This window comes from Triturus cristatus, chromosome 11 (assembly GCF_964204655.1).
Source record: "Triturus cristatus chromosome 11, aTriCri1.1, whole genome shotgun sequence".
In the NCBI taxonomy this organism is placed as follows: domain Eukaryota; kingdom Metazoa; phylum Chordata; class Amphibia; order Caudata; family Salamandridae; genus Triturus; species Triturus cristatus.
In genome coordinates, this window is record NC_140594.1 from 884,068,738 (window position 1) to 884,092,160 (window position 23,423).

The 23,423-nt window shown below is 44.7% G+C and overlaps 1 protein-coding gene across 3 annotated transcripts in view; it reads right to left on the bottom strand.

Annotated features, from left to right (window-relative positions):
- Window positions 1-23,423, bottom strand: part of LEKR1 (leucine, glutamate and lysine rich 1) — a 775,178-nt gene that overhangs the window by 395,542 nt on the left and 356,213 nt on the right. For all 3 annotated transcript variants that reach the window (XM_085634762.1, XM_085634761.1, XM_085634764.1), the window contains one exon: window positions 6,268-6,387. In XM_085634762.1, the coding sequence (XP_085490888.1) occupies window positions 6,268-6,387 (120 nt within the window). The remainder of the gene's footprint in view (window positions 1-6,267; window positions 6,388-23,423) is intronic.

Consider the following 23,423-nt stretch of genomic DNA (forward strand, 5'->3'; position numbering starts at 1 on the left):
CTTTGTTCATGCCACCTCTGCACCTTCTCCCAACCTATCTTGCTTGTCACTTGAGCAGCAGAATGCTAGATGCGATGGCCTACTAAAAAAAGCCCTCACACCTTAAAAAAAAGCCCTCACACCTTTCCCTCTGTCGAGATTCTCAACACTATTTGATGCACCGGCCATCCCCCTTAGCCTAAAGCTTACTATTGAAATGTCAAAGTCATAAAACGGTGCCACCTACTACAGAGGAAGATGGGATTCAAATGGTGAAAGTTGACATGCCTGGACAGCAAGAGGACAAAGAGGAACCATGCAGCAGCTCACATGAATGCCCCCTGAGCTGCCTTTGCATTTGGAATTTTCATGTTTTTCCACCCACCACATCATTTGATTCCACATAAAATATACCTTTCACCCAAATCTCATTAATACCTATCCATTTATCACAGTCATGTTACATGGGGTGGATAGAAAGAGATTGCCTGGGTGGTCAGAGTTTGTATCTCTCCACTGACTTGTTTTTGGTATGATATAACACTTCTGCACACACACACATCATGAACACATACACTTGTATGCTTCTGTACATTGACAGATGGTAAGGTGTCCAACATACGGCACAACAGTGCTTATTGAAGCATGACTTTGGAAGCGATAGGGATAAATAGTACGATTTGAATGGTTTTATAGTGATAATGGATTGTGGGTGAACTATTCAGATGTGTGGAGGGAAAACCGGTTCTGTCAAATCGTTTTGAGGTAGTCTACCATAGTGCAAGGCAGTGTGGCCTTGGTCTCTAGACCACAGGGCTGGGACATCCTCAACTGATGAGGGTGACGAGCTGCTGCGGGTTAACTCTATTACACAGAAGGAAAGTTGCTCCTGTCCTCTGCCAGCATTGTACCCTTAAGGCCAAAAGAATAGCCAGTCCTGGCAGCCCACTCTTGCCACCTCAATGCTAGTTAGTGCCTGGCGGCATGTGGGCCAGGGCGCTGTTCTACGTGGGCTGCAGGGACAAATTCGAGAAGGATTTGGGCCTGCTGTGAGCCATATAAGGGGACAGGAAGTCGCACTGGAAATATATAAACAGAGGAGAAAGGGAGGGTGGGGGCTGGGGAGAGCAGAGACATGGGGGGGCAGAGGAGACTGAGGAACACTAGGAATGAGAACATGAGAACAGAGCAAAGGAAGCATGGATTTTCTACTTACCAGGTCATATCAATGCAGACGCCAGAAATCTACAGTTCTGGCGGCCCTGCTTGGGGACTGCTGGATGGGCCACAAGTGTTAAGGTGTTGTGTGACAGCTACCGCTTGGAGAAAAGAGGTTTGGTAAAACAGCTCAAACCCAAATGATTTTGGGCAGGCCATGGGCCATTCATCTGTTTCAAGCACGCTCAAGACAAATGTGAGTGAACAAGGTAAACACGGACGATGGCGGTGAGCGGTCCAGGGGAAGGGGAAGACTGGAAGCTATAGCGGAACAGGGTGATAAAAGAAGTGGAAGAGGGGAGACAGGGTGCAGCAGTGGTCGAAGTGGGCGGGAACGGCAGGGCACGGCGTGCCCCTATTTCTTTAATTCTATAGCTTCCGTTCCCCTACTTTTTTATTTTGAACATGCGTCCTGGGACGTCAGAAATATCCAAGGCCTGCAGAGAAGGCTGGTATTTGTGGCTGTTCGGGGCGGGCATGGAGCAGGGAAGGAAGAGGTCTCCGTCTCTTGCTTCCTGCCCAGACTAGACCGGGAAGGTGTCCGCTTCTACTCAGCCGCTGACAGCTGCCCCCCCCCCCCCTCTCTTTCTTACTCTTAATCCCTCTCTGTCTGTCTAACTCCTACTCACTTACTGAAAACCGTGACTCAAGAAATGGTTCTCACCCTCTCTTTCTTCCTGTCGTTCATTTGTTCCCCTGTGAAATGGATGCAAAAAAGAAAACCAATTTTGCTGGAAATGCCGTTTTGACATTTTTCTATTCCAAAGTGCAGCCACAGAAATAAAAGGTTAAAAATATGAAAAATCAATAACTAAATAAAGCAAGACGGAGTATTCTTAAAGTGGCCAGATCGGTTTTATTCAAACCCAAAAAACATTAGCGTCACTTTACTGAGTTTGCCAGTAAAGCGCTGTTTTCCCCGGTGGGGAAGTGCGCCAAACCTGGAGGTACTGCAATACCTGGTTGATGGGTGGATTGGAAAACAAAATGTTTACGGCGGCTTTGTGTTCACGAATGTGGTCTTTTTAAACCATACTGCTTACGTTTTGTAAGCATATAATCAGTGGACATTGAAATGGGTCCTTTCTGGGCCCTGTAGTTTTCAGGCAGAAGCACTCACTGATTTCTGAATAGTGAGTGTAAAAGCGTTAAGTTCACCATGTTGTTTCTGCTTACATTTCACATGCTTTATTTAATCTTTAATTTCCTATGAGTGTTTGCTTTTTCCAGGATGTTGTTACTTTTTCCTCTAGGCAGCATATTGCTCTTGCCTAGTGCTTAATTTGAATTGAGTCGCATCCAGTTGTTTATAGCAGGTCAAATTGGATTGTAGTTGAAGGCAGTGTGAATTTCTCTCAGTGGGGCAGTATGGTGTTCAGTGAGGGAGCAGATATAGCACTAGGGGCAGAGCTGCCGAATTTAGAACTGGGGAACCAGGTTCAGCCTTCATGAGCAGTCCCCCAGACCACTCTCCTGAGGGAGCACATTCCTACACTAGACCTTAGAAGGCCCCGCAAAACCAGAAAAGCCCCGGTGTTTTAACACCAGCATGTGGACCCTAGCAGTGGCAAGTGTGGGTTCACCTTGAAGGCTTGCCCACCACAATCCATACTGAAGTTCACCTCCAGTCTTGTTGGCTGGCAGGCCAACGAAGTAGCAGACCCTAGAGCAACAGTGAGGTCACAGGACCCCTGACAAGAGCTGGCACTAGGGTGGTGTGACCGGTGTGACCGCAACGGGTGCTGACTGAGTGGGGGCGTTGTAAATTATGGTTTTAAAAGCACTTGCTGCCTCCTTCCTGGCCTACAGCAATTTTCGGCAATAATAAAAATGGCATGATAACTCCGGTGAGTAAATATCTTACTAGAGCGAGATCAGAGTTTTGTCTAGTGGAAGTTTTGACTCATGGAAAGATAGCGCAGAGGGTTAATGTGCCTGCTGCTAAGAACATGTACCATGCCCATCACAAAGTGCACATATTGTAAATAGGTCAGTGGGTTACTGCTTTTCTCAGTAAGATCCTTTTGCTACTTGCAGTTTATAAGTTAAAATCCTAACAAAGAACAGTGAGCTATTAACTTTCATCTTAGAGCTGCATACAAACTGCAAGGTATAAACTAGAGCTTTATGGTTGTTTTCCCTAAGCCTTTGATTATCCTAATGTTGCAAAAAGTGTTCATTTGAATAGAAATCAATAATGATAATTAAAGTGAACCCCCAATCATGGTATTAAGTTTTAAATTCTGAGTTTGTGTTTCTCCAGATCAATCATTATTAAACTATACTGCCTACTAATATGGTTGTCATGTGACTCCTACACCTTGTAGTCCTTTGTTTTATGTAACATTTCCCATACAGTGATTTACACACGTAAAATTGATTGTCTCTGTGTATATTGCTGACAACAGAAAATCCATGGCTCAGAAACAAATGGCTTGTGCTTCCACTTTTAAGCATATTTGGGACATTCTGTGATTAGAAACATATCCCACTTTGTGAATTTATTTTAATGTCAATAACTCATATTAATCGTTAATCATGTGTATCCATAGGTTGAATTACATAACATAATAAGCTGTAACTGGTCAGTGAAATGCCAAACAAATACTAACGATTGGGATGTTTTGCCAATTCTGGCCACACCTCTAACTCCGCCCACTAATTCAGTCCTCAGGTTATTCCCGCCCTCTGATTCTCCGCCCACAGTTCCCCTACTTTTTTTTCCCCACTTCGACCACTGGGGTGCAGGGGGAGAAAGGGAGGAGAGGGTGACACAAGGCTATGACAGACAGAGATCGAGACAGGGGGCAGAGGAGACAAGGGGAAAGGGGGACAGAGGAGACGGGCAGAAAGAGGAGGCAGGAAACGTGAGACTGAGAAACAGGAAAGACAGGGAGAAAGTGACAGGAGAGACAAGGGGTTGAGGATACCAGCAGCGGGAAGGGGGGTGGGGGAGAGGATGGGGTTAGAGGAGACCAGTGACAGTAGACACAAGGAAGAGAGAGAAACAACAAGTGGGAGAGTGGGCAGGGGGACTGGGAAACGAAGAGAATTATATGGCAGACGGGGGGGCAGGAGGACAGGGGAGAGAGTGCTGCATGTTATTTCACCTACATGGCCATATCAGGTTGGCAGTGCACAGTGGTTAATTTGTGAAAAAATAAGTGGGGCTCTTGTCAGGAGGCAGCTTGCAACAGCCCATTGCTTCTATTAGTGGGGCGAGGATGTGGTGTAACGGGCAGAGCTGCCGATCTTTGAGCAGAAGAACCAGGTTTGAATCTCCGCGTCGGCTCAACATCATCAGATTCTGGACAAATCACTTCATCTCCCCTTGCCCACCAGTGCAGGACTGGCTACAGGGCGTTTTTGCTGTGGTGGCAGGGTGAGGTCCAGGTTCACTGCTGAGGGACTGGTTTTTTGCTGGGGAGCTGCCGGCGCTTCTAAATGAGCAATGCAAAACAAATAGCTTTAAAGCGTACTTTTTTAAACATTTGTTTGACATTGTTTATTAAGGAAAGCCCGGTAGCCAGTCCGGCCCTGGTGCCTACAAAAAATGAAAGTGTCCTTAACTAGTGCTCATGAAAAGCGCTCCAATACCTTTGGGTCTTGTTTGCACTATAAGCGCTGTGCTGACAAATAAGTGCTGGTGCCAAGCACCGGAAAACACTGGCTCAAATGAAGCTCTGCCAGTGCAGCATTTGAGGGTGGATAACTCCACTGTTTCTTGTACTGTGATAATATGTCATAGACACTATCCTTGTCTACCACCAGGAAATGTAGCTACCACATAGATCAAAATGACGTTATCCTTCATGTTTCTTCCGTTATGTCATTGCTTCTTAGCTTACCCCATGGTGCACTTCAACTCGATGGCATTCGCTTTATTGCTGGAGGGCTGCCACTTGCATGGGCATCCGCAGAAATATTTTTAGGGGCTGCATAATTTTAATGTCATCCATCCTCTGACCCTTTTTGACAATGTCAAAGGGCATGGGCATAGTCCTTAAAGGGCAAGTGAAAAACCCAGAGGGAGGGAAGCGCTCCCCCCCCAATAACCCTCCCCTGCCAACACCAATGGCCACGTGGCCTGCCGTTGTAAATCAGGCCTTAGGCTTGGGATCTCTCCATAAACTGAAAACGCCTGACCAAAGGTGTCTACTCATAAACCAATTAGGGGAAAAACAGATTGGGAAGTGGAAAAAGGACTGGTTAAGTATCTGCAACATTCAAGGCACATAGAAATGTCAAGCCCACAAAGGGATGTTGTTTTATCCTCCAATACACAGCTAGTTACCACTCAATGCATGTATACTTTGAGTCACGAGAATATATTGGTTGGATTTAATCTTATTCCCACTGCACGCAGTGCACTCGATATGAACCTTGTATGATCTTATTAAATTGAGATTAATAATACACATTTCTGCAGTAGTCTTCTTGTACTTATGACAGCTTTGTTACCCATGCTGTGTGATACAATACAAAAAAAATCTAATTAAGGCTCCCAGCAGTTGTTCCACAGCGGTTAGCTTCTTCCTACCGAGTGGTCTCTTATCCCAACAAGCAATGAAGCTAAAAATCTATCGCAAGACATTTACACAGGAAGGCATCTTTAGGTCTGGCGTTACCCACGACCTTTTCTTTCCACCAACATTGTATTTACAATATACTTACTTACAGGGGATTTCAGCAGACTTCTTTATCTATTCATTCACATGTTTCTTCTGTCCACTAGAGCGTATAGCATGGGACAGTTGGTCAAGCCCACTTTACCCACTGGATAACTTCACTGCGAGTGATGGCATTCTGCTCTGTCACAACGGGGACATCACATACAAAGTAGTTCCCCTCAGGGCATAGACTACTATTGAAATGTGCTTTTTGAGACCAAACACAATTTTTGCTTTTAGCCAACGATTTTCTTTAGATTTACAAGGGACCAGCATATTCCCTTGAAAATAAAGTTTTACAAAAACCATGACACAGCAAAACAAGCACTGGCAAAGCCAAAAGGATGGCAGTCAAAACGTTGACAATGCTCGCTCAATCAAGGAATCTCAAAATCCTCACCTGAACATGTGTGACTGACTGTGTGCTTCGTTTAACTGTTCTTCAAGACATCGTTGAGTATCATACACACTTCGCAAGTCATTCTGTTGTTTTTCCAGTTGTACCGTTAAATTCCGAATTCTACAAGTGGAACAAAAATATGATGTCTATGATCTTCACAAAAAAGAAACTGGGAGTCTGAGTGTATTTTTGACCACACACAGTGGCCTGCGCTCACATCACAGCCAAGATCACATGTTCAAATGGTGATAAGCGGTGTTCGCAGGATCTATTTTCAACAGTGCAAAACCAATATGCTCGATTTATAATTAAGGGTAGACCCATGTTTAATATAATTTGACATAACTTTTATATTATTTAGCTCACATTCATTACTTCATCAAATACCATGCTGCACATCAACTGGTCTTTCAAGACCAAGTCAAGTCAAAAGCACTTTATTCGATTATTTAAAAATCATAAAAGTATACTATACGGTTACATAGAGTTAAAAAATTTCCAGAGCGTATTATACAAATAAAATTTTAAATATATAAAAGGTCAGTGACATATACATATAAATCCACACATACTAAAATTTATAGTAGCAAATATGACATGATTCATAACCCCAATATTTCATGTATTACAGGAGGATTGAATTAGATTGTGTCATACGATCTCGGGTAAACATTTACAGAACCAGAACCTACATTCAGCTTGAGTCTTTTCCTTCTAGCACGGATACAGGCAATCAGAAAATTGGCTACACCAAACATTACTAATGGGGTCTCCATTAATTGAAGATAATACAATGCAGGTTTAAACTGTACAAACCCCTTTTCCCTTAGCAGCGGTCTAATGAACTTTTTCCTACTTTCAGAAAAGAAAGAACAGAAAAACACAAAATGTGTCTGGTCCTGATCAGAAAAATTATCACAGTCACAAGGTGCGTTTTCCTTTGGGTGACACCACTTTTCATAAGTTCCCAACAAAAAATGAGCTTGATTAAATCTGAATTTTGTTAGGAGCCACCGATGATAGGGTCTGGTAACGATAATCAGATAGGGTTGAATTGACAAGGACGAGATCAGCAAAAAATGTGACCTAACTGTAGGCTTTGTGATTTCCTTTGCTTCTCGTTCTAATTCACGTAGATTTATAAATTGTGTTTTTACCCATGTAATATCTTCTTTAGTAAGGTTTTCCAGATTCAGATATAATTCAGGGCGACCCAGAAGTACTGCAGATGTTTTAATAAAAGTCAACCACAAAATGTCTGCCACGCCATCCCTCTCCATACAATCTCTAATGATCTTGTGGTTAAGTGTAAGGTTGGGGTTCAGCCAGGTTCTGATCCAGAGTAAAAGCGGTGCCAAATTTAAAATATCAGTAATATACCCTATCCCGAGCTCCGTATGAGCTGCAAAGGATGATGTAGATTGGGGGAGACCCAAAACAGATCGAAGAAATTTATTTTCTTCTCTCTGTATCGGGGCTAGATCTTTATAGCCCCAAATACCTGCCCCGTACCTTGCTATGGCTAGGGTTTTGGATCTATAGATCATCAATATGGCCTCAGCTGGTTTGCCACCCAGTCTTTTGGCAAAGCCTAATATAGCCGCCGATACGTTATCCTAGCTAATGCAGTGACAAATTGTATATCCCAAAGCAAAATTTCTCAAATATTTCAGAAAAATAATGTAGAGTATGTGAAAGTCATTTATTAACAAAATCAAAAATATTCTGTTAAAAACATCACTGCTAAGAGATGAATACAGAACATATTCAAGGGAATGTGATATATTGGAATATATTTATCATCCAAATAACACAATAACATTTGTTTTTGTACTCTTTGCTGAATAACTATAAAACCAAAATAGCAAAAGTAAGTATGCTTGCTAAAAGGAGCAACACACACAATATGGTCAGCTGCATTACTTTAAAGACATAAACCAGATATGAAAATAACTTGTCATCCAAAGGCCATTCTAATAAAAAGCAAAAAAAAGGAATACATGCATCATTAGCCGTGACACGCATGAACCTAAGTTGAGTAAGAGATGCACCAACAAATAGGGCTGCTGGACAACGACTGGTGGTCAAGTGAGCGGTGAACATAGGTTAACAGATGACTAGGTAATATTTGCTCACTTTTATTGACTAGCCCTGTGAGTTGAGGCAGACCTCAGTAAAAAAAAACTGAGTAAGTCATGTTTAAACATAATAAAAAAGAAAACAAAAACAGGAGAAGATGTCAAAGGAAATAGCAGAACAAAGTAAATACACAAACTTTTAATGTGTGGTACCCAGGTCTTGGTGGCACTAGGCTGTCTCCTCCTCATCTATTATCGCCCATGCCATAGGATTTCCAGGTATGCAGTAGACAGTTTTGCAGCAGTGGATGAGTTTTGCAACTCAGCCTCTTTGGGTGTCCTAGGATGCACCAGTTATGCTTGTATTTGCCACATCCGTACCAAAGCCAAGATGGCGGTTGCCTTGTTCAAGGTCTGAGGAGTCTAGACCATCATAAAAACTAAGGATCACAGAGTATATAAAGGACTTTTGGTCTTTTCTTTAAGTCTCATATTGTATCTGAAGTATTTTTGCATTGTATTCAATGCCCCCACCTCGTTTTTGTCCATGTGATATTAGGTTTCCTTGCTGTGACTTTCTCGCTTTCACTGAAACGTCAAGGTTTCACCTTTCATCTCTTTGGAACCCCATCTTTGTCTGAGCTTCTTATTTTTTACTAGAAGTGTTTCTACGGTGACACTTTGTTATCCTTTGGTTGTTCTTTTGGTAGGACAACAGTCAGTTCAAGTAAAATCAAAAGTGTGGCCACAAGAATTATCTCCTTATCTTGGCCTCTCTAATTAGGAAGCATCTCAACATTCTTCGAGAGAAGGGAAAAATAAGTTACATTAAAAATTAATTGAAAACCGCAATAATGAAAACTTTCACTGACTCAAATCAAAATTAAAAAGAGTTGAATGAAACTCCAGTGAAAACAAATATGTACATACAAATCACTAAATAAATGTATGGTGAAGACTTAACACTGAAAATCAATGGTAAAGCAAACCTCCTCAATGTATAAAAATAATAGTAAAAGGCATTTCTTAAAAATAAGCGGATAACTAAAAGAATGGAAAAACAGTGAGGTTTCTAATAGTTTGACTTAGAAGAGAGCAAGAATTGGAACTCCGCCATTCCACTGGTGGAATTCCTGCCAGCACCATCAGCAGCTGCGGTCCGTGCAAGTAACAGCGGTGGGGCAGTGGGGCCGGGAGGGGGGTATTTCGAGGTACGATGCCAAAGGAAAATTAATTATTTATTTAATTTTCCCTCGGCATCGTCCCTCGAAATACCCCCCCACCCAGCCCCATCACTGTTACCTCCACGGACCGCAGCTGACCATCAGTGATGTATTTGCCTACACAGTGTTTTAATAATGGCAAGTGTCATGCCAGTGGCCCGCCAAGCTGTGAAGCTAAAACACATCTTGATGGTGGAGGATAACGCACCTGATCTAAAGTCACTGATCCACCACCAGGCCGAGCAGAATTGCTCCTGGAGAGTCCATCAAGGGAAGCTGGCAGGTTTTTACACCAAGGTAAAGTCAATGTCTATGACATGCTGGCAAGTACACCTCAGCATTTCCAGGAACCAATCTATGAAAACATGCAAACAATGTACGCAACCTCAAGCACCTTCCTAGGGTCCTCATTTGAAGGCAAAAATGTCACCACTTAACAAAGTTACTGGTAGATTTTGAGAAGGTAAACGTAATGGATACTTGAGCAGAGAAACTGCCTCTTACCTAATGAGAAACACTAAGTCTGGCACATTTTTCTCCGTCGCCTCAGTGGAGTTGAGAAGCCCACTGCAATAGTGGACGGGAACTGCTCCGCCCGGAAGATACTCAAGCCACTAGCCACTAGTTTGGGAATCATTCCCCAATGCCTCTTCCGACCCATTGGCACACAGCCAGATGTCTGCCTCCTGTGCAAGCTCCCTGGGATCAGAGAACTCACACTCCAACAGGTGTTGGCGTAACCCCGGAAAACAATTACTGAACATGTGCTCCCTGACAACCAGATTGAACAGCCCTTGAAAATCATTTGCCATGCTACTCATCACCCATCCTTCCAGTGCATCACAACATTCGGCCACAAACTCCCCCCAAGACTGGTGAGACAGTTTCTTACGGCCCCTGAACCTCAACCTATACCCTTCAGGTGTGACACCCTCTTCCTAGGAACTAGGTACCACGCTCTGGGAGTGGGACTTCCTGCACTGGACTCCATATTGCTGCCACCACTGGACCCCACCGTCACTGGTGAATCTAGACACCTAAAACTACTCTCATGGGACAATCTACCCTCCAGAGCTAGTTTTTCTCTGCCTCCGCCATTCTCTCCTGAGTTAATACCCTTTCAGTCTCTAGCTTTTGCTCCTCAAGGTCCAATGCCTTGAGACTTAACTCATGGTCCAACTCCTTGAGCCTCAGCTCCTGAGCCAACAAGGCCTTTTCCTCCTCCTAACCCAGCCGTGCTACCTCTGTGGCATACTCCGACTGGACTTTGTCCAAAGCCAACTCCCTTCCTTCCTTCCTTCCTATCCACCCACTCCTCTGGGGACAGGGAAAGGGATGGGGCACTGCCCCCGACATTGGACCCAGCAAGGGACTCCCTATCTATGGGGTCCTCATTATCTACTGGCATCCCTGCCCTGTCATTTTCTTCCTCTTCTTCAGACTCCTCAGGGCCACCCTCAGACCCACCACCCGCTTGGAGTGCGGCCTGGTCCCTGTCTCTCGGTTTCCACCTATCCTGTTGCCAGCGTATCAGGCCACACCCAAGGTTTCCCCGACTGCCCTCTCCACTTACTTCTAAGCCTCTCTCATCCCAGTATCCCGTCAGCTTCTCTAGACTGTAGTTCAACATGTCATGGAAGTTAAAGGCAGAATCCATTTTGGCAAGGCACTTAATACACAGGTGCAACACAAGAGACCTAGGCGTCTGAGCCAAAGCAAGAGTACACAATTTAAAAATGACACTTTTAGGAGAAAAATACAACTCAGGAAAAATAATCCCCCAAACACGTGATTATCTAAATGCAGAGTTTGTGGTGATGCACAAACACAAGTCCTATCCTCACCGCTGACAACCAATGTTAGAAATGAGATTTCTGGTTGGCTAGGGCTTGTGCCTAAGCCAGGCAGAAACCACCACTAGTCAGGGCAAGGGAGTTACACACTGATGATAACCCCTGCTCACCCCATTGGTAGCTTGCCACGAGCAGTCAGGTTTATCCCAGAGGCAATGTGTAAAGCGTTTGCGCAACACACACACACAGCGGCGACACACTAGGTACACCACAAAAGAAACTCCACACAAGGTTGTATAAAAAAAATAGCCTTTGTATTGTCATAAACACATTAGAAACATAATCACACATTAACACTGTGCCCACTGGCACGGGCAATATTCACAGGGGATTATATACAAGACAGGGCCAATTGGGCCACTATCAGAACCATCAGAACAGGTAAGTACATGTCAAACACAACCAGTAACTACTGGTACCATCATGACCTGAGCCTTACCCCTTTGGGCATAAAACACGTTAGGTCCAAACCTCCTTAGCATAAGACACCCTCCTAAGCATAAACACCTTACGCACTAGGACATCAGCAGCCCAAACACATTAGGCACTAATCATGGGGCATACATCACATTAGGCATAAATCATCATATGCATAAACGCATTATACCATCTCATTAGGCCTAAACATCACAGCCTGACATTTGCATTAGGCATCACCTTAGAAACTGACCCCCCAGGCCGACAGGCCTTCTCAAAGGGCTCAAATGCCCTAAGTCCCGCAAAGTCAGGTCTCGGCTGCCAATGCAGCAATTATGAAAAGTGTGCCATGCACTGGCCTAAACGTAGCAGCTGCCCGCTAATTGCGGTGCAGCTGTGCAGGCAACAAAATGTGGGCACTGGAAAAACGGAGCTGGGCTCTGGGGCCCTGCTCTGGGGCTCTCCCAATAAATGTAGCCCAATGAGCACCGACAATGTGCCCCGATCGGCACTACTGTGCCCTTGTGAGCCCCACTGGGACTCTGACAAAAAAGATTGCCTACACGTTGCAGCTGCCTGCGACTGTGGGGCAGCTGAGGAACCTGGCTTGGCTCTGTCACCAACTGTGCCCAATATGAGGCCCCGCTCCCCGGGGACTCCCTCTGGTGCAACGGGCACCTGAAAGACTGAAAAATCCAACCCTCACTCACTGGGGTCTCGGAGGAGGGCTCCGCTCCTCTGGCTGGCAGTCACTGTTGTTCGCCTGGTGAGGCCGTCTCGTAGGGACCTCCGGTCTCTGTCTCTCGCAGGGACAGTGCATGGGGCCTCCCATCCTCCCCACAGGGAGGTCGCAGCTGTCCTCAGCACACGGGGCTCTCTCCGGTCACGGGAGCCCCACCTCATGCAGACAACCTCTCTCCTGCTGTCTGCTTCTTCTGCGCTCAGCACGCGGAGCTCTCCCCAGTCACGCGAACCCCGCCTCATGCAGACAATCTTTCTCCTGCCGTCTGCTTCTTTACAAAGAAAAGCCCCACTCACCAGGGCTGCCCAGGACTCCTCTCGCTGCTCACTAGGACATGCAGGCGGGGTAGGCTCTCACCTCGGACTCCCCCTGGTCGACTCTCAGCTCCGGTCTCCTCTCGGGGCTGCCGCCGGCATGCAGGGGACCCGCTTCCTTCCCCAACACGCCCGGCGTCTTCTTTCCCGCCGGCTGGCCACGCCCATCAACTAGGCACGGCCGCCTGGCTTTCGGGCCGTGGCTGTGATTTCCCTTCTTGGCAAAGTGCGGGGGGGCACCCGCCTTGAATACAGCTTACGTGAGGGGTGGGCACCCACTCTCCACTCAAAAACCAGGGTGAGCTCCCGCTGTTGTTAAAACACAAACGCGGCAAGATTTGGCAAAAATGCGGGGTGGGCTCCCGCTCCTCATAACCCGGGGGAATCCCTCACGCCGGGGCTCCCGTCCAGGAAACGGTACACAGCACAGCACTGCACGGCAGTCATGCGTAGTGGGCTACCGCTTCAAATCAGCAGCGCAGGGGGAATCCCACACGCCAGGATTCCCTCACAGCCTCACGCTGCAGGTGAACCTGCTCCTCCCTCCTGGAAAATAAGGTACAGCGCTCACAAGGCACTTGAAGCAAAAAGTCTCAATCAGCAAAGTCCTGGGGGCACAAGGCTGGGCTCAGGCAGGCCAGCACACAGGGCCCTCCAGCAGGAAGGCAGTCCCTTGTGGCGGTTCCTCCTGGAGCCCAGCAGCAGCAGCCCCCAGCGTCAGGACAAGCACAGGAATCAGTTCAACTTTCATGGGGTCATAGCCCCAATATTTATACTCACATTTCCTTTGGCTGCCCTGGCACAGGGCATGGGGGAACCAGTTCCAACTGGTTCTGGGGGGTGTTGAAGCACTTTGCTTACAGTGCTAACAGCCTCCTTTCAGAGATGGGGCTCTGCCATCCGACACACCACAGGGGGCGGAGCCAGCATTGTACAGGCCAGGCACTGGCCTATTCATGGACCAGGGACTACTCCTCCCACTACTCCCTGCACAGATGTCCTATTCAGCCTAGTGTTGACTTACCCTGCCACTCCTGGAGCCACACACACCTCCCAGCCCCTGTCACTCACAAGCCAGAAATGCAATTCACATCAGGCAGGAAGTCACATAGCACACAGAAATGCCAATTTCTAAATGTGGAATTTCTAAAATAGTTATAATAAATCTACACAAACCATTGCGTAGCATTTATTATCACTATTCCAAACATACCAAACTTGACCACGTTGCGCCTCTCATATCAGGGACTACCAGTGAAACACTTATAAGGGAATCCCCAATGCATTCCTATGGGAGGGCAGCCCCACAGTAGTGAGAAACCAAAATGGCTGTTTGTCACTACCAGGACATGTCACACACTTAAGGTACATGTCCTATCTTTTACCTACAATGCACCCTGCCCATAGGGCTAGCTAGGGCCTACCTTAGGGGTGACTGACATGTTGTAAAAAGGGGGGTCACGGACATGGCACACACTTTAGGTGCCACGTCACAGCGGCAGTCACACTGCGCGCACAGGCCCTGCAATGGCAGAGGCCTGAGACAGGTTTGAAAGGCTACTTTGATGGGTGGCGCAATCAGCACTGCAAGCTCACCAGTAGCATTTGATTTACCAGCCCTGGGTATAGGAGATACCACTTTACAAGGGACTGACAGGTAAATTAAATAAGCCAAACAGGTGTAGACCAATCTTACCATTTTTAACAGCGCATGCACTTTACACTGGAAAGCAGTGCTAAAGTGCTCAGAGTCCTAAAACCACCAACACCATGTCAGAAAAAAACTAGGAGAAAGGCAAAAAAAAGTTTAGGGATGACCCTGCAAAAAGGGCCAAGTCCAACACTTAGATATTCAACATTTATTACCATGAGATGATTGAAATTAATGAGAGGTCCGAAGAAATCAACAGCAAACCACTCCCAAGCATGTTTTGGAATATCGCACATGGTTAAGTGGTGCTGCGTTGTTTTGGGAGATAGACAATTACACAAATGATAGGCCTTTAATTCTCTTTCAACTCTTTCAAGGCGAGGAAACTACACTCTGTCTTGGAGAGCTCTCTTAGTTGTGACAATGCCACGATGACTCTCATGAGCCAGTTCAATAACTTGTTGTCTCAAGCTCTCAGGAATGACAATCATCGTACCTCGTAATATAATGCCTTCTTGACAACAGTAAGTTCTCTGACATTTTTGACCTTTTGATATTTAAAGTCATCCATTAGATGTCGAGAATGTTTCCTCCAAGATTGTTGTGAAAAAACGTATTTGAGAGTAATCATATCTCGATCTGAGTATGTTGCAGCTAGAACTTCTTCCACGGACAGAGCGGCAGGTGTGCTGGATTTGACTATGAAGTTCACATAGACCTCAGCCGCTTTGTACACTGTATAATGACACTGCAAAGGCACTCGTATAAAGTAGTCAGCAGGATTTTGATCTTTCTTGGGCCTGTGCGCAATAGTGCAATTTCAACTCCAACCTCTCAATTTGAGGGGGGGGCATCTTGGGTTTTGGATTCCCAAAAATAGTGAGCACTGTCTGGTGGTCAGTGACAAGGGTGAAATGCTTTCTGTACACATCGAAATGCTCACAAGCCAACACCTGAGCTCGGATTGTTTTTCAGGTTGGGAATAAGCATGTTCGGAATGTTACAGACTCCTGCTCATATGAGCCACAATGTGTCTCTGTGCACTTTCACAATCAATGTGTTGAGTCAGGATTGCCCCCAACCAACAACCACAATCTAAGTATGCAATTTGGATCAAAATATGCCATTTCAGAAGCTTTCTCAACTGCATGTTTGATTTTCTTGAAGGTGTGATCACCTTCACACAATCACCTGAACATAGCTTTCCGTTTTGTTAAATATCTCAATGGTGCACTGACAGTGGCAAAATCAAGAATGTATCTGGAACAGCACAGGCCATGCCAAGGAAGGACCACCGCATGGTCACATCCTGTGGGGTACTAGTGAATGATAAATATTGCACCTTGTCTGCTGTCATCCCCCTAAAGAGAAAACATGCCCAAAGAATTTGAGCTCTGTTTGTGCAATTCACTCTTTTCTGCTTTCAATGTGAGACCTGCATCAGCAAGTAAACAGCAGGGCTCTGTCATGTTCCTTTCGAGTGGCCTCAAACACCAGTATATCATCACTGTAATTAAAGGCATGTGTGACAGGCTGTATTATGAGGTGAATGACATTCTGAAAGAGTTCAGTACCTAATGACACCCCAAAACATAATCGTTTATATCTGAACAAACCAACATGGGTCAAAAGGTTGTAATGTACCAGCAATTTTCTTCCAGTTCGAGTTGATGATACCCCTTGTTCATGTTAAGGTGGGGAAAGACTTTGGCACCATTCAGCTGTGTAATCATATCGGCAATGTGTGGACCTGGATGTCGTTCTCGCTCAATTGCCTTGTTGGCCTGGGGCATATCAACACAGATGCACACAGCACCTCTTTTTTCCTTCTTTGGCACTACCACTATGGGTGAGACCTAGGGCGCTAGACCAGTAGAGCGTTTAATGATGTCATGGTTCAACAGCATTTCAAGTTCTTTTTCAACGGCTTCCGGCAAATGAAAAGCAATTCGATTATGTCATTGAGCAACAGGACAAATGTCCTCATTAATTTGTAGCTTCACCTTCATGGTTTTAAGCTTTCCTAGTCCATGAAAGAGGGTCGGAAACTGACTTACTATGTCTGCATGTGCATGTATGTTGTAGTTGATAGAAATCAGTCCAATTTCAGCAGCAGTGGTGAAGCTCAGTAAGCATGAGCTCAACAAAGTGCCTCAAAAAACATGTATTGACACTTGTTCCTTCACCTTTTTGTCCTGCATGTTTGCTACAAATGATCCTGGACTCTGTAATGGCATGGAAGGGGCACAAGTTTGACTTTGAAGGCATAAGACGGGGCACTGGAGACAGTTCATGATATTGTTCGGCCCAGCATGCTGTTTCTTGACGCACCATTGCCAATGATAAAAGGTATAGGACACCCGTTCACTTTGAGTGTGATCTTAGGGCACAGTCCAAAGAAATTTGGTAGTTCCATGCTGCGGCTTCTCTCGGATTTAAACTCTTTTCTGCATGAGGCCAAACCTACATGAGCACCTAATTTACTAGCAGACACCATCATCGCACAGTCATTTGCTTTACCATCACTCAACATGAACGTCGAAGAGTCTGTGGAAAAGGACTTGGATGACAATTGCCTCTGTTCCATTTCCACTTGCCTCACTTGATTTCACAGTTTGGCCTTGTGGGCATGGCTAGAGTGTTTCTGGAACTTTCTGCCACCCATTTTCACTTCTTGACATGACATAGTTGGTTTCTCTTTCGCTCTGCAAACTGTTATGAAATGGTTTTCTTTCCCAAAGCCCTTGCATATTTGCACAATGATGGGACATTTATCTTCATGCAGAAAGGCGGACCAGCATCAGAAACGCTATTGCTTTTTCTTCGAAGACATCACTTTATGGCCTTCAACCAGGTGTCGCTTACTTTTCATGTTCAATGCTGATTCATTTTGGGCTACTCAGACTTCCATATCGACTGCCTGTCGATCTGCAAATTCTTCTGCTCTCGCAGCCATAAACACTCTCTCTAGACTGAGTGTCTCACGCAGCATACATCATCTGAATGAGTCGGACAGGCACCCATTGCTTACTCGGAGCTGTATGGCTTCTTCATCATTGAATTCATTGAACTTGCAATGCTTTATGAGAGTCTCAAGTCTTTCAGAAAATTCATCCATTGTTTCACCAGCTTGCTGTATAGCTTGGTTGAAGATATACCTTTCATAGTCAGGGTTCTGCATTGGATTAAACTTGACATCTAAAGACACTTTAATCTGATGGTAAGATATTTTATCAGCTTGTGGTATTTTCTTTATCACTTCTTTCACTCTGTCACCTGCAAAGTTCTTTAAGTATTTGTTGATCTTCTTGTTATCTGTTTCTTAGAGCGCAATGATAAAATCAAACTTCTCAACCCAGGCAGTCTATCTGGAACCAATATTCAACTTTTTGGCATTGTCATATGGAAGTGGAGGTTTCAGGAAGGCTGCGGCATCATGATGACCTGTGAAACTTTCTGCTGTTGAGAGCAGGGCTTTTTCCGGCACCGTCTGCTACCTGCTAGGATCTGCTCCATTCATACCATCTCTAGGCTCCAGCTGAATGCTTGACCAGTTTTATCGTGACCACCATAATGAAGTAGGGCCCCTTTTCATCTTTGTCAGTAATTGTCAGGTTTATATCTTGCATATGTTCATCGCCGCTCTCAATCTTGTGTATTGCACTTGGCCTTCATCGCCTTTAGCGTTTCTTGGTCCCTTTGTGCTTCTACTTTTGGCGTGCTTTCTCACCAGGCTCTCCCAGCCTTCTGCACTTCTCGTTATGCACGCTGGAAAGTTTGATGTTGTGCGATGGCGCAGCATCTCTTCTTTCGGCCTTACCAGCAGGTTCTGGGCTGGCTGTGAGTGAATTTTTCATAGGGCCTTCACCTTCTTTGAAAATTTTGCACTGGCTGGAGTGGCACTTTGAATTCACATACGCCAACAGTTGATTGTCACTTTCGACTAAGGCACACATGGCACGCACAAGCAGTTGGCTGGGTCTCGGCAAACTCTCTGTGAGAGCACTCCTGGATCTTCGGGGTACAGATTCCCTGACTCGTCACCAGTTATAGCATCCTCTCCAACCCGGTATCAGGCAAATGACTTCACCCACACACGGAGCTCTAGAGAGCATGTCTTTAATCTTCAGAGTGCAAATAATTCAGAAAGAAGAGGGAGTGGCCCTACTATCCAAGGAACAGGGTGCCAGTATTCAACTGAAAAACTTAATAATTCCCTTGGTAAGCCTAACAAGTAAACCACAATCAATCATGCATACCACATATCAACCTCATCATTGTGTATCAATTCAATCAGTATAAGGAGAACCCAGCAAAATTATAGACATACAGTGAAATATGTAAAAAATATCACAGAATTTTTTATTATCAATTAAAAAAAGCATTCATATATGACATCATTAAAAACAAGATTATATCAACAATGTATACAGCAGCCTAAAATGTACATGCGACAAATCAATAAGACATTAAAAACGAAAGAGAGAGACAAGTGACACGCTAAAAAGCCATCATAGAAGCATTAATTCGATTGAATCTATTGTGTGACATCAGGACCACATAGGTAATTTCAGATTCAATAGTTCCTCGAATTTAAAAAGAAAACCAAAGTGTCAACGCGTTTCGGTATGCTGTCAAATTATGCACCACCTTCATCTGAACTTTTTCATAATAACTGTCTCTTTAGGCAAAATTCACATAAAGACATATGTCTCTGTGTTGAAACAAAAATATACATATCAATCATAAATATATTCCTGTCTGAACATGATATTACAACAACTTAAAAAACCACAATACATGTAATATAAAGAACATGTATCCATTATAAATAAAATTCGCCAGTCTACAACAGGTCCCACCCAGCTCAAAAAGTCTCATAATTATTGTAGGGTTCTCCAACTCTTCAAATCATAGTTATCTACTTCCAAGCATATCTCTCAATCAACCAACACATTCCCAAAATAGTGAGAAAATCTGGACTTAATCTTCCTCAGACGTGAGTACAGTCTGATAATACTGGATATAATGCACAATATCAACAATACAACATATAGCAGGAGCATTAATCAACACATACCTTACTAAACGGCACCCAAATAGATAGTATGTACCGAAGGTATAATGTTTCCACTAAGGACTTTCAGAGTGAAATTTTCAAATCCTACATGACAAAGGATAAAAAATGATAAAAAAATGACCTACATGGTAAACCGCCTGCTATATTGGTGACTGAAGGGATATTTGAAATCTGTAATCGTAGCGTGTCGTGTAAGCATACCTGAATGCAAATAAACTATGTGTCTTACTACTTAATAAACAACCAGGTACCGAAAGGTCTCCATACATAAAAATCTCACTCCAGTAAGTGTTATATAGGGGAGAAAACATAAATATAACGCTTATGCACCAAAGGATCGATGTCTACTACAAGATCTCTGCACTGGAAGAACTTGCCGAGCTCCCTCCCAGAGCCTTCACCCGTCTACAAGATGTCCCCAAATTCTACGAAACTCCGATGCCTCACTTCACCCGGACGGAAACAACCAGACCCCAAGCGCGCTCAAAACCGCACAGAGAGCCATGCTGGGATCAGTGCGAGCCGTCCATGGTGCAAGGTCACACTGCTGGGGTGCTGCGGGCCCTCTGGGGGCCTGGGTAGGGGGGTGCACTCACTATCCTCTCCCATCTAGAGGCCCAGCCTTTTTCTACGCTGCATATCCCCCAGCTGCAGTGGCTCAGACAGCGCTCAACCCCCCGCCTATGTCTCCCGAGCGTCCGTAGGAATTGCAAACAATCCAACCGGCCTCAGAAGAATGAAAGGCTGAGGGCATCAAGACTAGGCCTCGACCCCCATCCAAGGACTCCAGCAGCTCCCTGAATCCTCTACCTAAGCGTGCAGGCTATATCCAAACCAGCAATCCTGGAGGGCTGAGGACCGATGTCTTCCCCCCTTGTTCGACCGGCCTGACCCATCCTGTGCCTGCGTGAGCCCTATCCCCACCAAACACACCCACCCCCATTTTATGTGTCTGCACAAATAGGTCGAGCCTAGCGGAGGCAAAAAACATACTTCTCGGCACTCTTTCGAGGTATGTGGCACTAAAAATATTTAAGGCTCACAGTGTGTGGGCATGCCAGTGTGGGATAATGCACTGCATTGCTAAACATTTATATGGTCCCAAAGGCGAGACCTATTGGCTATGCCAATGCTTGTTTATGTTTCTAGGCCTGTTATATGGTCGGGTGGGCTTGTTTACACTATTGATTTCTCTGTTAACTCAAAAATTGCGTTCAGTAAACACAAAGGCATGCCGTCCCCCGTACCTTGCAAAACATCTATATAGCGCGTCTTTACAAGTACAAAACTGCCCTTTTATTGTGTTGCCCGGGCCCTGGAAGGACCTGGTCGTTGGACTCTGAAATCCTATATAAACGTGGCCTTTCTGGTCTAACTATGTATGGCATTGCTTGTTCCAAATGTTATCTCTAAGCCACTAAACAGTAAAAGTGAAATTTCCTATCAAGGCATACGTTTGACCAGTAGCACAACTGGAATGGCATGCACTAGTGTTTGTAAAACCCTGACAAGGCTACATCAGTGTGCCTACAACTTTAAAAACGTCACAAAAGCCATCTGTTTAGCAAACTTTCTAACAACCAATTAATCATACATTGGTATCAGCTGTATATGACAGTAAATATTGTACTTATTTTCCATATGAGGCTGCAAACGTGAGATACTGGTACTGCACACTGCCTTTAGGCGCATGACCGGGTATCATATTAGACGAACATTTAACCCTCTTCACAACAAATGAGATTCACAAGGATCTGCTGCAAACCATCCAGCACTTGCTTTCAAACAGGGCACAGCTTATTCTAAACAGTGATAAAGTAGGTCCTTTATTCTTGTACAACAGACCAAAAGGCATATTTAGGGAAGGGGAGTAGTGGGACTTCTGCCTGAAATCCACTGGCTCTCCGCGGGGTTCTATCACACTGTGGTGAGAAAAGGGAAGATGGATGATCCGAAGGACTAGCTCCTCCAGCTCTCCCACTGGATCTATAATGCGTTGGAGCAGATGCTGCCTGAAACGATGGAGGAAAAGCCGCCAACTCTGATGTGGCGTGCTGCGATTGCTTCTGCCAGCATCAACATTGTGGAAGAACAGCATGCAGTCAATCATGTTATTTCACAAACTGGGCAATACAATGTCCCTGGCATGCTGTCTCCAAACGTGTCAGGGCAACTTGAACTGTGGGATTAGGAATGTACCCCAAATGTGGGGGTACATTCCCAGTGCCTACATGTGGTGGCAGAATTCCACCATGATGCACAACTGTTGGAATTCCCATCAGTTTTATCCCCACAGATCGCTCCTCAAAGACCAGTCATGCGCCACCATTGAGGGCATCTTTAGATATGGCTTTCACTACCCGCAGTGATGTAACCCCCAGAACTCTAAATCAACCCCTACATCTTCCAAGGAACAAAACCGAACCACTTGGCCACATCCAGGACTTTAAAATCAGTTTAATGCGAAGAGAATGCTAACGTTCAATAGAGGGGAACATCTCACTCCATTAAGATTCCTGTGGAAAACATCTGCTTCTGTCCTTGGCGTGGGGGGGGGGGGGCTTCACTGGGAAGAAATAGTCTGAAAGTGCAGTTTGCTTTTTACTCTTTGTTTCTCATCTATCATTTCTCCTGGATCGCCGAGATCCAGCCTACACAATCCAGCAACAACCCTGTGAACTGCATAAAATGATGCATGATCCGTTAACTGTCCTTTGTCCAAAGTATTTCTCCCACCGGTAACATTCTCAGAACACAATTTATAAAACAATGGGATTAGAAGCATTCTGTTGAGTGAACATAACCTATTCATTGCATCTGCGCCATGAAAACTGCGATTCAGTTCACTGAAAAGAAGTCCTGGGCAGCCAGCCAGTGTTAAGTACTGCATGTTCAAGAAGAAGCGCAGGAGCACACTCTCTGGGACCCATATTAATTAGAACAATGACTCTAAGCTCAGCACTGCGTTGTACTGACACTGGAGGTTTACAAAGGGGCACCAGCTCTCAGTGCCCCAATCCAAAACCGTCCTTTGCGTTTTCGATCTTGAATATTCCTACCAAGTACTATTTTTTGTCTCCAGCCTCATTCTTTGATGGTTAAAATTGTTTTGCAAACTCATTACCAATCTGTGCTTTAAGCAATTCTCAAAAATAGACCCTTGCTCTGAAGTCTTGGCAATTTGGAAAGAAGCCCTTTTGCAGCCTATCAGAAAGTGCACATCTCGACTGTCCACATAATCCTCAAGCAGGAGAAACTTGATCAAGTTATTTGCTTCCTGCAGTCATCAGAGAATTTTAGACAATTTCACAGGGATTAAGGCAACCGTGACTGTACCTATCTATAAGTGAGGTATTATACTTTGTCTTTTGGTGGACAGGACCTGAGGCTCAATACCCCTAAGCCTCCTGGGATAAAACCCCACAATAGCAAAGTACAACAATTTGATCCAGCACTCCTTTTTATATCATTTTCGAGTATATTGTCAATATATGTGTATGAATGTTCTAAAAAAAATTACTTTCTTGTAAATGTTTTGTAAATACTGTAATTATAATTCGTATTTATGTATATCATTTGTAGCCCTGAAGAAGTCTAAGAGGACGAAGCGCGTTGGCTATTGTTTTATCTAATGTGAAGAAGAATTCACGAATAAAGAGACAGAAACACACCTGCTGAATTGATGTCGTGTTTAACTGTATAACAGATCAATATTTGAAGGAAGCATTACTTATGTGATCTAAATATAAATACTCTAAAAGTATATAAAAAGGAGTGCTGGGTCAAACTGTTGTACAG